The sequence below is a fragment of the Macrosteles quadrilineatus genome, unplaced genomic scaffold, assembly GCF_028750875.1.
Source record: "Macrosteles quadrilineatus isolate MER2022 unplaced genomic scaffold, UCM_ALF_1.0 Scaffold_5__1_contigs__length_97177068, whole genome shotgun sequence".
In the NCBI taxonomy this organism is placed as follows: Eukaryota; Metazoa; Arthropoda; class Insecta; order Hemiptera; family Cicadellidae; genus Macrosteles; species Macrosteles quadrilineatus.
The window spans coordinates 42521071-42533580 of NW_026542598.1; the positions used below are offsets into that span (position 1 = coordinate 42521071).

Consider the following 12510-nt stretch of genomic DNA (forward strand, 5'->3'; position numbering starts at 1 on the left):
CGCATAGTTTCTACATTATATATACTTTCCCTTGATACAAAAAGAGTGATTGTTTACAAATATGTTAAATAATTTATTGATAACAACAGATGAACCTTAGCACTGTGAGGAATAACTTATTTAATAATTAGAAACTTATATAAATATGTACGCATACTTAAAATACCCTACCAAACTATTTATCAGATAAATGACTCCAACAGTTTTCATACAAACAAATTAATTTATCTTATTGATGTGTAAAAACTTAATCCTGATTTACAAGAAAAGACAAGATCTTATATGCTGGGCTTGACAATCCAATTTAGAAAATTATATGTTACTATATTGAGTATAGTTATTTGTGCAACTAGTGAGAAAAGTGAGCAATTGACTCACTCGAGAGAAACCCTTACTCACGAGCCGTAGGCGAGTGAGGAATGGTTTCTCGAGTGAGGCAATTGTACTTTGCACTCGAGTTGCACATTATACTTTTCCTACAGTTACCATAAAACAAATAAATTTGTGAAGAAACATAACCTTATTTTTCACAGAAGTGAACTTTTAATATAACATTTAATGTGAAGTTACAAATACAACAGTACAACAGCTGACCAGCTGATTTACAGCCAGTGCTGCCAACGTATTTCGCGCGCATACGACGTTGCCTGCATGTTACGCGCTCACTATTCCGTGCCTTCACGTTGCAAATCTGGAGTGAGACAAAGTAATTAGAGTGAGACAATGTTAACATTGTCTCACTGATGAGCGAATTGGCCACTTTGCTTTCTCAAATCAGTGAGAGAACATGTACATTGTTAGGTAACTGTAGGAAAAAATTATTATTCTGTTATATAAAAAAAAAACTACATATTAGGGAAAATCAGTCCAAAGATGACTCTTTTCTGTAATTTATTCAAAATAAACATGGATTTAAGATTTTATTTATCATTCAGAATTGAATTAAATGTCAACACTTTTCGGTTGACCATCACTAACTTATCATAGTAAACATTGCGTATTCCAGTTCTAAGCCATACTTCTAAATATTTTAAATAATTGAAAAAACTTCTACCTATAGAAGTTACCCTTCCTGATAATAATTATTATTTGTACCACAGTCAAAATACATATAGTATACTGTGTAGCTTTTATCACAAATGATAACATTTTAAACACAATAAATAGTTTGGATTTCTGTTAATCCTGTTAAAGTGTATTCTCCTTTTTTTACTTCTCTGGGTCTAACCATAGACAAAAATAATTAGATATAGACCAACAGATGTGATGTGGTTAGTATATGTTCTGGCGTCCACCGGTGGGAGTGCCGTGTACTACTAGCGGTGGACGCCAGAACCTATACTAATCGCAGCCCAGCGTTCGGTCTATATTTAATTCTTTTTGTCCATGGTGTAGCTAAAGACCTCTTTGAAATGTTCTTCTTGATGCAAATCACCAACATTTACAAGTTCCAGGACTTTCCATCCTTACTTCCTCCTTAGTCACGAGGTGGGCGCGTACCCCAGTGTCTTGCGTTGTAGGAACAGCTGTATCTCGCGGAAGGTGGGTCTCTCGGCGGCATTGCGTCTCCAGCACTCTGTCAGCAGGTCGGCCACGTCCTTGGTTGTGGGAGGGGCCGGGGTCCTGGGGAGGTAACTGAAGGTCCCAGAGTCCCGGTAGAGGAGCTCCAGGTTGGCCACCACCTCCTCGTCAGTCAGGGTGTCGTAGGGTCGCTTCCTCCCCAGGTGTAAGATCTCCCAGAGAGTCACCCCGAACGACCACACGTCGGATTTTGTAGTGTACTTGCCCTGAAACATGAAGAATTGGAAAATCACGATGGTAGATGTGCAACACATCAGAGGGCATTGATGAATGATTATACTACCTTTTTAAAGTTAATCATTCGGTTGTGTATTAAGTTGTGTAAGAAATTTAATTCCGGACCGTTAAACCTGATTGCTCTGTAAATTGGCGTAATGGGAAAAGTCTACAAAAATGTTATTTACTTGATCAAATTTATATTTGACAGTAGAATAACAAATAAATAAAGGGAGATTGATTCACAATAATTCATCATTTTACCTAAATAGAGTTTGAAAACATTTTAAATTAAAGCTACAAGTATTAAAGTGAAGAGAAACAAGTAATAATTATGAAGGCTAAACAATGTCTATGGTCTTAATAGGGAAATATATCTATCAAAATGCACATTCAAGCGATTTACAATGTACGTGGTGGAAGTTAGACTATATTTCTTAACTAAGAATGGGAAATCAGTTTATATAATATTTACACTTATCCATGCTTAAAACCTTTTTGGTATGAAAACATACTTAACGGCAAGGGAATACAATCTTTCTTCAGGACAGGATATCATTGTCTTTTTTGAATATTAAGTAAAACATAATGGTAAACAAATTAAACTCTGGTAATCAAAATCGAAATTCAGACGAAAGGCTTTTTAATCTTGTGGATCATGAGTGTTCAATGTTGCTACATCGTGTTATTTAAGGGTACTTAAGAGTTGAGTGCTTAAGAGTAGAGCACTTAAGATTTGAGTACTTAAGAGTTAAGTGCTTAAGAGTAGAGTAATTAAAAAAGTGCTTAAGAGTAGAATACTTATGAGTTAAGTACTTAAGAGTATAAAACTTAAGACAACAGTACATAAGAGTACAGTACTTAAGAGTTAAGTACTTGAGTAGAGTGCTTAAGAGTAGAGTACTTAAGAGTGAAGTACTTAAGAGTAGAGTACTTAAGAGTGAAGTACTTGAGAGTTGAGTACTTGAGAGTAGAGTACTTGAGAGTTGAGTACTTAAGAGTAGAAGTACTTAAGAATTGAGTACTTAATAGTAGAGTATTTAAGAGTTGAGTACTTAAGAGTGAAGTACTTAAGAGTGAAGTACTTAAGAGTGAAGTACTTAAGAGTAGAGTAATTATGAGTTGAGTACTTGAGAGTAGAGTACTTAATAGTAGAGTATTTAAGGGTAGAGTACTTAAGAGTGAAGTACTTAAGAGTAGAAGTACTTAAGAGTTGAGTACTTAATAGTAGAGTATTTAAGGGTAGAGTACTTAAGAGTGAAGTACTTAAGAGTAGAGTACTTAAGAGTGAAGTACTTAAGAGTATAGTAATTATGAGTTCAGTACTTGAGAGTTGAGTACTTAAGAGTAGAGTACTTAAGAGTTGAGTACTTAATAGTAGAGTATTTAAGAGTTGAGTACTTAAGATTAAAGTATTTAAGAGTTGAGTACTTAAGAGTAGAGTACTTACCATGTAGATAGACTCCCACGCCATCCAGCGTACAGGCAGCGCCATTCCTCCATGTACTCTGTAGTAGTCTCTAGTATAAAGGTCGTTGTCGGTGCCAAAGTCGGAGATCTTGATCAGGTACCCCTTGCCAACCAAACAGTTCCTGAAAACGAAAATTAAGTTCATTTTTCGGAGAAACTCTGTAGACATCAAACAAGATCAAATTTTAACCTTCTGGAAGATACAAAAAAACTTAACAGAAAGGCGTTAATAACTATTTATTTTTAAAATTTCTGTTTGCAATTTTAAATGGGTGGTAGAAACTACCTTTACAAGCTGTGAAAGTTTCAATAAACAGTAAGCAATATGACTGAATATTTTGTACTTCCAACTACTTTATACAGGGTGTCCCGGTGTTTTAAAATAAACGGGTTTGAGTTATTAAAGAAACAAAATTTTAAATGGCCGCCATTTTGTTGTATAAATTTGAAAAAAATCCTGATTTTTTTACCTTTGTCTAGTTAACATAAATGTTTTGCAAAATTTCATTTTCGTATCTTAAACAACTTTAAAAAAATCAATAAGTGAATAAAACAAAATGGGGTTTGCGTGAGCAACTAAGGACAATTTAAATATGATATTTAGATATGCTCCTTACTAAAGAAACAATACCCAAAAATATTGGTAGACAGTTCTGGGACACCCTGTATAACATTAAACTAATTATATACACGATTAACTAAAACACATGCAATCCAAAACCTCATGTACTTTATTCTCTAGCATAAATCAAGCTTTAGAAGCATACAATTCTTTAAGACCTTAAGAAGCTCTTATGGTTTACTGACATAAGTAAAGCATCAAAAGAAGAGGAGATCGCATTAGAAAACATTAAAACAAGAAAACTCTTTGAAAAACAGACAAACCATAAAGTATTTACCACCGAAGCAATAAACGGGTCAAATGAGCAATAAACAAAAGTTTTATCCCTACTGAAGACATCCCATTGGGTATCGACAGGGATATATTTCTTGCAAACTTTATGTTAATAGAACGAATTCTCCAAGAATAAAAGCGAGTTGACAGATGTAAAAAGTCGGGATTGCAAAACAGCTGTTATTAAAATGTCAGACCACCCGTGGTTCTCCCACTTTGGACATTGAGCTGCGCTGTCAAGGTCATTCGTCAAGTTTTACAGAGATCCGATGTTACAAATCTCGTCTTCTTCTACTCTGGGGGTTTTGTAATTGAGATTAATTGTTAATTAACACTGTAACGAATTTAATGTAAAAGAAAACTGGTTTGGGATGTTAGTAAAAAGCGTTACCCAGTGTAAGAACATAAAACAATAAAGGAAATGGAACACTAATTACCATTTGATATTATCATTACCAATGTTGTAAGATGGGATACATAGATTTTTTAAATTATTAGTTATTGGGATAAGGACGCCAGCTAAGTGCGTATTTTAACCCAAATATGAGTGTAGAATGGAGTGAGATGATCTGTGTATCTTTGTTACTGACCAAGATCAGCTGTTTCATTAGTCAGGAACAGCTGGGTCCGGTTTCGAACCATCAACAAGCTATTGGCTTTTCTCAGGATCGAACGGGTGACCTTTTGATTGTAAGGTGAGCACTATAACCACTCAGCTACCCACCATGTTGTATTTTAAACCAATAATATAAATGGGATATTAAAGAGTGCGGAATAAGTGACATGCTTTGTGCAGCTTTGTTACCAAATAAGATAAGGATTTTCTTTAGCAATTAACATTTATGAAAAGCTCTACGATCAAGATTTATTTTGAAGGGAAAAGAAAGAAACATAATTTAGTGTGCATTCTTGTGTGCTGTTGTGTATTGTGTATTTTGTGTATAACATGCTTTTAGGATGGCGTATTGTTTTAATCGAATTAACATTACATATTTAAAAAATATAATATCTGTTAGCATGAATACCTGAATGATAAAAAATACCGTGCTAACAATAAACAAATATTTTTTTTTAATGTTAAACGTTAAAAAAGTTCAAATTAAGTTACAGGATTAGCTCTACTATTTGATTGATTATGGAAGTCTGCTAGATGCAGATCAACTGTCGTTCCAGTGAAAATAAAAATTTATATTTGTATGTTTGTCATTGTATGCAAATGCTCGTAGTCAGTCTGACAATAATTCATAGGCATTAAACATGCATGCTGTTCCATTTGTTTCACTGTTTCATTTGGCAGTTGGAGTTATTCCCTGTTGGCTTTGTCCGGTTAATTAGTACAGAGGTTGGGCGGTTTTGTTTTATTTCATTATTTTAATTTAGTAACCTACGCTCGAAATATAATTGGAATTTATGTGCCTCTGAATCTTCAAGATGAAGAATGTTGTTTGTTTTGGAGGTATTGTATGGAAAATGATGAGGTCGTGTTAGTTTTGCGTGTGGCAGGATGTGTTTTGAAATAGATTTAATTAAGTGTAAAATTATGCTAGATTTGAGCACCGTCTACTCAATGGGTTGGGGTGAACAAGTAAAAATTACCAAGTGCTAAACCAATGTTAAACACTAATATATTGATAGAGTAGTCGCATTTTAGATATAAAATCAAATGAGTAGCTTACCTGGTTGCTAGATCTCTGTGAACGAAGTTGAGGGACTCCAGATACCTCATACCAGACGCTATCTGAGCAGCCATGTACAGCAGACAATTGTAACTATAAATAAAAAGATTACCATTAGGTATATAGTTAAGATTTTGTAGAACTGTGATGTCACAATAAGTTACCTTAAGCAATATTTAAATGCAGTATACAAGTTTAGCACTTAAAAAATTCAGTATTCATTTCTATTTAATAATTTTTCAAATTTTAGCAACGGACCAAAATGATTCATTTTTGTTTAGTGAAATGATGATTTTTTACTAATTAAGTAAATTAAAGAGCACACAAATTTACCAATTACTTTTTCAAAGAAATTTCACTTTGCTAAATGCAATTAGCGGGGTATATGGTTTTTTTAGAATTCAAGAACATTTTTAATGATATATAAGGGTTTATAAAAAATTTCTTTTTACTATTTCACTGTTATTTTATCGAAATTAAATTCATAACTTTTTTTCAAAATGTAACTTATAATTTATGAGAAATGTTCAATAAGATTTACTTGACATTTTTCTTATCTTTCTAATACGCCAACAAATTGTAAGAATATATTACTTACGTCAATCAGCTCATTGAGTCGTGAGTTTCACCTCAGTACATGTTTCGACACATTGTCATCATCAGCTGAGTTAGTACTTGTGAAGGTTTAATTCACCAGATGGCTTCGTCATGTTGAATAAATTAACACGTAACATGTAACACGATTACGACACGACACATATACATTTATAACACGTAAAACTTGAAGACATGCAGGCCTGCTCGAACAAAACATACGGTCACGCCGCGGGTCGGGGACAGACTCTAATGTTTTGTTCGAGCAGGCCTGCATGTCTTCAAGTTTTACGTGTTATAAATGTATATGTGTCGTGTCGTATTCGTGTTACATGTTACGTGTTAATTTATTCAACATGACGAAGCCATCTGGTGAATTAAACCTTCACAAGTACTAACTCAGCTGATGATGACAATGTGTCGAAACATGTACTGAGGTGAAACTCACGACTCAATGAGCTGATTGACGTAAGTAATATATTCTTACAATAATATCCACAGCTCAGGGGCTTAACAATGAATTTAAATACGTCAGCAAACTTAGCATAGGCCTACAAACAACAAAAATGTTGGTTCTCTTCTTACCTGAGGGTCTTGACTCCCGGTATGCCAACGACGGAGGGCTCCGCCAAGGCATGGTTTTGTAGGAACTGACACAAGTCTCCGTGGTCCATATACTCCATGACTACACACAGGGGCTCCTCTTGACTACACATGCCCAACACACGGGCCAGGTTGGGGTCCTCCAGGGCTGAGAGGATACGGACATCACGCTGGAAGTCTAGCCTAGAGACAGATTAGGTGGTTAGGTAGTGTTTTATGTTCAATTTGTTAGGTTAGCGTGATCAATATAGTTAGGCAAGCGAGAATAGGATGGTTAGGGTTGAATAAGTTATGCAGTTATTTTGGGTTAGGCTAATTTAGGAAATGATAAATACACTTGGGGAGTCTGGGTTTGGTTTGTTCTTGAATTTGGGGAGGGGTTTTTGTAGGCTATGTCAATTGAGTACTCATGAGGTACATTGCATTCAAGTGCCTTGGTGTAGCTTGGGTGGATTTTATAAGACTAAATCTATAAATGTTAGACTAGGGCAATTCAATTCAACAATCGGCCGAGGTAGTTCGGTCAAAAGGATATTTCAACATTTTTGGTGGGTAAAAAAAAGAATTAACTGGAAAGGTAGATTCAATAAACTAGTACTTTGATGAAAAAGTTATCCTGAGAAACTTCCAAATCAAATCTGAAATATTTACCCTGAGTTTAAAAAGACTACATAACATTGACGAAAAATTATTCCCCGAATAGCCTAAAAAATATTATTTACTCGTAAAAAGAGTATTCCAAAGTATCCAAACGTTTCCAAGATTATCTTGTAATTCATATTATTATCATTGTTATTGATATTGATAATAACTCATTGATATTGTTTTACCTATTACTGTTGATGAAATGTCTTTGTATTATACCTATTATTGTTGATGAAAAGTTGATCCATTGTATAGTTAAGTCATTCTTGAAGTTTACAATCTCACTATCATTTATTAATATTAACTGAATTTTATTTTTGTAAATGACATTGCCTTGGAAAATTAAAATGAAATGAAATTCCACATAATTCTTTCCAAAGCGAAAATTCAAGTGGCACACCCGTATTTATTATTGTGACTAAATTGATAATAATAATCCCACACGAATTAAAACCATTGAGTGATATAATCATCGACTTAAACAACCAATACACTATTTATATACAATCTGTCACATATAAATAAGACATCTTACTTTTCCTTCTCCGTGGCATTGTGCAGTAAGAACTTGACAGCAACCAGTCTGTTCCCTAGAGATGCTGGGCTGCCGTACTCAGGTATTCCATCTGCTTCTGCTATGTAGACCTAGGGACAGAACATCACTAATAACCAAACATGTACTTGTAATTTTTTATAATACACATAAAATATGGATAATGTATTTAAGGGGTAGATAGAACACCCTATAGCCTAGTTCAAATAAACCTAAGCAATCCATGTGCATGTGTTGTGTAATTAATGGTGAAGTTGTGGATGGAATCGGCTGCTTTTAACCACAACCATTGATTAATCATACATAGATTTCTCATTGTTAAGGAGCAGTAGAAGAAAGTTTCACGGTATATTTCTGTCAGATGAAGTGTGTACTTTGGTACTTACTATATATGACTGTTTTCATGATATCTAGGTAAATATTTACCCTACACAATGCTATCAGTTCAAATATTTCTTGTCTTGAACAAAGAGTCAAGAGTTTGTTCAAAATTTAAGCTAAGATAAGGTAACAAAGTAGTCAACAATGCGCTAAAACCTTACCAGACATGATATAAACGTATACAGACTTCAGATTTAACAATGGTATTGGGATTGTTGCTTTTAAAACCAATGACTAATATGATAAGTATGGCTAACCTTTAAAATTAGTTTCGGTTTAGATGAGCTAGTGCACAACCTAACCTGATTCGCGAAAAACTATTCCAAAGCTCCAAACAAAAGTATTACCACTAAACACTCTGTACAGTTATTTGAAGTCAAAATTATTACAGTACTGATATCGATATATATGGGTTACAATGATATTAATAGACTTCTTACCGTCCCAAAAGCGCCATCGCCTAGTTTGGAAAGCATGCGCAGTCTGTGGCGAGGAAACTGGGGGACTTGAGTGTTCTCTAGTCTGCGCTTCAGGGCAGTCAACACGTCTGTGGAGGCTGGGGACGACTGGAACAGAAATACACATTTTGTTAGATAGCACGTTTAATGAATATATATATATATACATTTCTTGAGACTATTAAAATAGATTCATGTATTGCAAAATAAATTGGGACTAGTCTTTTTTAAGCCACACTCTTGTGAAGGCAATTTTCTTGGTTGTTCGTACCCACCTATGTTATAAACCTTATTGTTTCAGGTTTCATTTTGGTTTCGTATGTTGACCTGAATACTAAGCAGTTTTCTGTTTGGTTCTATGTGATTTTCAAGCTTTAGATGGATTTCTTATACTAATTTTGTTATGTTTTTAGGTGCTTCCTTGCCTGAGGACGGGGTCAAATTCCAGATAACATGTCCACAAAGGGTAAAGGTAAGGGAAAAGTATTACCATCACCAAAAATAAACTTTAAAAAATTGGAGCTATTGGATTAATATTTGTCAAATTAAGAGACAACGTGGGAAAAGTTATACTTGACAAATATTACTTGTTTAATTGATTCAAAATGTTGTAGGTTGAGGTTGTAGGATGATTAGCTTTAAAATGTGAGATTTTGTTATTCGGGAAATCCGTGTTTCTGTTGCACCGGTACTCTCACTAGCTCGTTCTATGCATTGTGTAGGGAATGAAAGTTCACTACTCTAATGTAAATTAAACTGAGTATTTCAACTGCGTCCTTGAAGTGGCTTTTTTTATGCCGGTGTACGTAAAGATCAGTATGAGAAAAATATTTTAGAAATAAGTAAACATAAGATGTTTGAAATAAACATATATTTGTCGGAAAATACTCCAAAATTGTATCCATTTCAGTGTAAAAAGTGAAAATCTATATGCAATATGATTTTCTAATGCTTTCATACTAATGCTTTATGGATTAGTTTGGTTAAAGCCGATATACAAAGAAATACTTATATGGACTTTGCATAGGTGATTTATGAAAAGGACCAAACAATAGGGTAACTTAAACTTTACAAAACCACTTTATAAACATATTTATAAGTTATGTTTTTTACTTTCTCCCCTTATACCATAGTATATGGAGAAAGTATTGTTTTCGTCAAAATTTTCGAGTTTGAGTTTTGAGTGGATATATTCGTTTTGGGTCCCCCTGGACCCAAAAAAGTGGTTTTTGAAGTGATGTCTGTGTGTGTGTGTGTGTGTGTGTGTGTGTGTGTGTGTGTCTGTGTGTGTGTCTGTGTGTCTGTGTGTCTGTGTGTCTGGATGTGTACAGAGCTAGGGACTACACCTGTGGTCCGATTTCAATGAAATTTGGTATGTAGGTTCTAATCCGTGGTATCTCCAGGCGTTTTTTTCATTTTTTTGAAATTTTGATTTTTTATGGGGATTTTCCCATAAAAACCCATAAAAAACTGGAAAAATCGGATTTTCTCAAAAATGGCCCGAACGATTTTGATAAAAATTTTGTATGTTGTAGCCCTTTAAATTCTGAACAAAATGGTACAAATCCCATTTCTGTAAAAATTACGGTTCAAAAGTTATGGTAAATTATGTTATTTTCCCATAAAACCCCCATAAAATAACAAAAAATAGGATTTTAGACAAAAATCCGGTTTTGATTTAACAGAGTATGTTATGATCCTTACAATTTTGATAGTTTTTGTCATTTTTTAGAAAATTTTATTTTTAATGGGGATTTTCCCATAAAACCCCATAAAAAAACTGGAAAAATCGGATTTTCTCAAAAATGGCCCGAACGATTTTGATAAAAATTTAGTATGTTATAGTCCTTTAAATTCTGAAGAAAATTGTACAAATCCCATTTCCGTATATTTACTCTCACCGCTTACTCATGAGAAAGGTTGTTGACAATCTTATGGGAGAAAGTATGTGTCAGAATGCTGATACCGTTTATTTAGGCTATGTTCAGTATGAGAAGCTATAGGCATATGTATTCTATTTTATATTTTGTATCCTACTTTAGTTACTCCATTCATATCAACATGTATCTACAAGAAATGTGGTGTTAATTCAACATTTTAATTTGCCAATCGGATATTGTGAACTTTCCCAGGGATAGAATTCGAAGTAAAAACTTCAACAGTTTTATAAACACAGAAACCTTTGAGTTTCCTTGAACCTAGCTAACGAAAAGGTCTTGTTTTCTAAATAAATATTAAGGATGCTATCATTTCCAGAAAAAAACCCTTTGTCCACTATAAACTCAAGGAGTCTAAGGATTATTAATTACAAGTAGGTTGTTTGCTTAGAGAGTGTCTGTGTTTAGATCGCACTTTTGATTATTGACGACTTAAGTGTTTACTGTCCACATAAATAAGCGAGTCTTTGACGACCTCAGATACCAGCTGATGTTTATCTGGCATATGACTGATGATGATACAACGGAGAGAGAGAAGAGCTAAAATAGGAATATTGAAATAGAGCGACCCCCCTCCTGCCCGAGACAGCTGATTGGTACAAATTGGTAGCATCTAGACAGACAGACATACAGACACCCGACCTCACACAACTGTAGTTGACGTGAGGGTAAGGGGTGTGAGGGTGTTTTGAGGGGAGGGGGTTGTAGACAAATTTGAGTTCGCTGAGGAATCTTGTTTGAATTTGCATTATTCACCTACTTTGCATCTGTCGTAAGGTATTTTTCACTGATTTTAATTTATATCACATGATACTTCATTATGCATACAAAACTTAAAAAGTCCATAAATACGATTGATTCTGAAAAATATATAAACAATTTTACGTTCAGCAACGCCATACACATTACACATTACTAGAAGTATGATATGAACTTGTGTTTGATGGTATTCTATTGAAACATAGTAGATGTGTTTTTGACCAATTGGATTCAAAAAAATCACTTTAAAATGCTTTTACCTGTTAATAAAGGTTTCCTATTATAAAATAGTCTATCTCATATCAAAGGGAGAATGTTCACAAAGATTAGGGAGTTTATGGTTTTTTTAATCTATTGAAGAAAACAAATTAGAATATCACGATTGATCATAGTAGCTCTATTTGACCACTTATTCAAATTATTCTTGTTGTCTTATTAAGTGTGCACTCTCATTCAAATTAAATTTATAACTATTTTAGAATGAAATCAGGTAAGTATGTCAAAAACTAATATATAATGCTGTAGAATCGTGGTCTTCTGGCTAATAACTTACTCCTCTTCTCTATGAAGTCACCAAATCTTCTAACAAGTTTCACTAGTTCCTCCCCATAGAGTCGTATAATTTTCCTGAATAGGCTTCCACGGTCACTTAATGTCTTTAATGTATCCAAGAAAAATATAATGCTGTAGTTTATTTTTATATCAACGGGGTCCAATTGATAATCACTTCCTAAAGGCCTTG

The 12510-nt window shown here is 34.0% G+C and overlaps 1 protein-coding gene across 1 annotated transcript in view; it reads right to left on the bottom strand.

Annotated features, from left to right (window-relative positions):
- Nucleotides 1-1341: 1341 nt before the first annotated feature.
- Nucleotides 1342-12510, bottom strand: part of LOC128994841 (discoidin domain-containing receptor 2-like) — a 48019-nt gene continuing 36850 nt past the window's right edge. Inside the window, exons 11-16 of the mRNA XM_054419652.1 lie at nt 9055-9180; nt 8216-8325; nt 7018-7218; nt 5839-5931; nt 3248-3389; nt 1342-1787 (exon numbers count right to left, since the gene is read on the bottom strand). Coding sequence (XP_054275627.1) covers nt 1482-1787; nt 3248-3389; nt 5839-5931; nt 7018-7218; nt 8216-8325; nt 9055-9180 — 978 coding nt within the window. The 3' untranslated portion in view covers nt 1342-1481. The remainder of the gene's footprint in view (nt 1788-3247; nt 3390-5838; nt 5932-7017; nt 7219-8215; nt 8326-9054; nt 9181-12510) is intronic.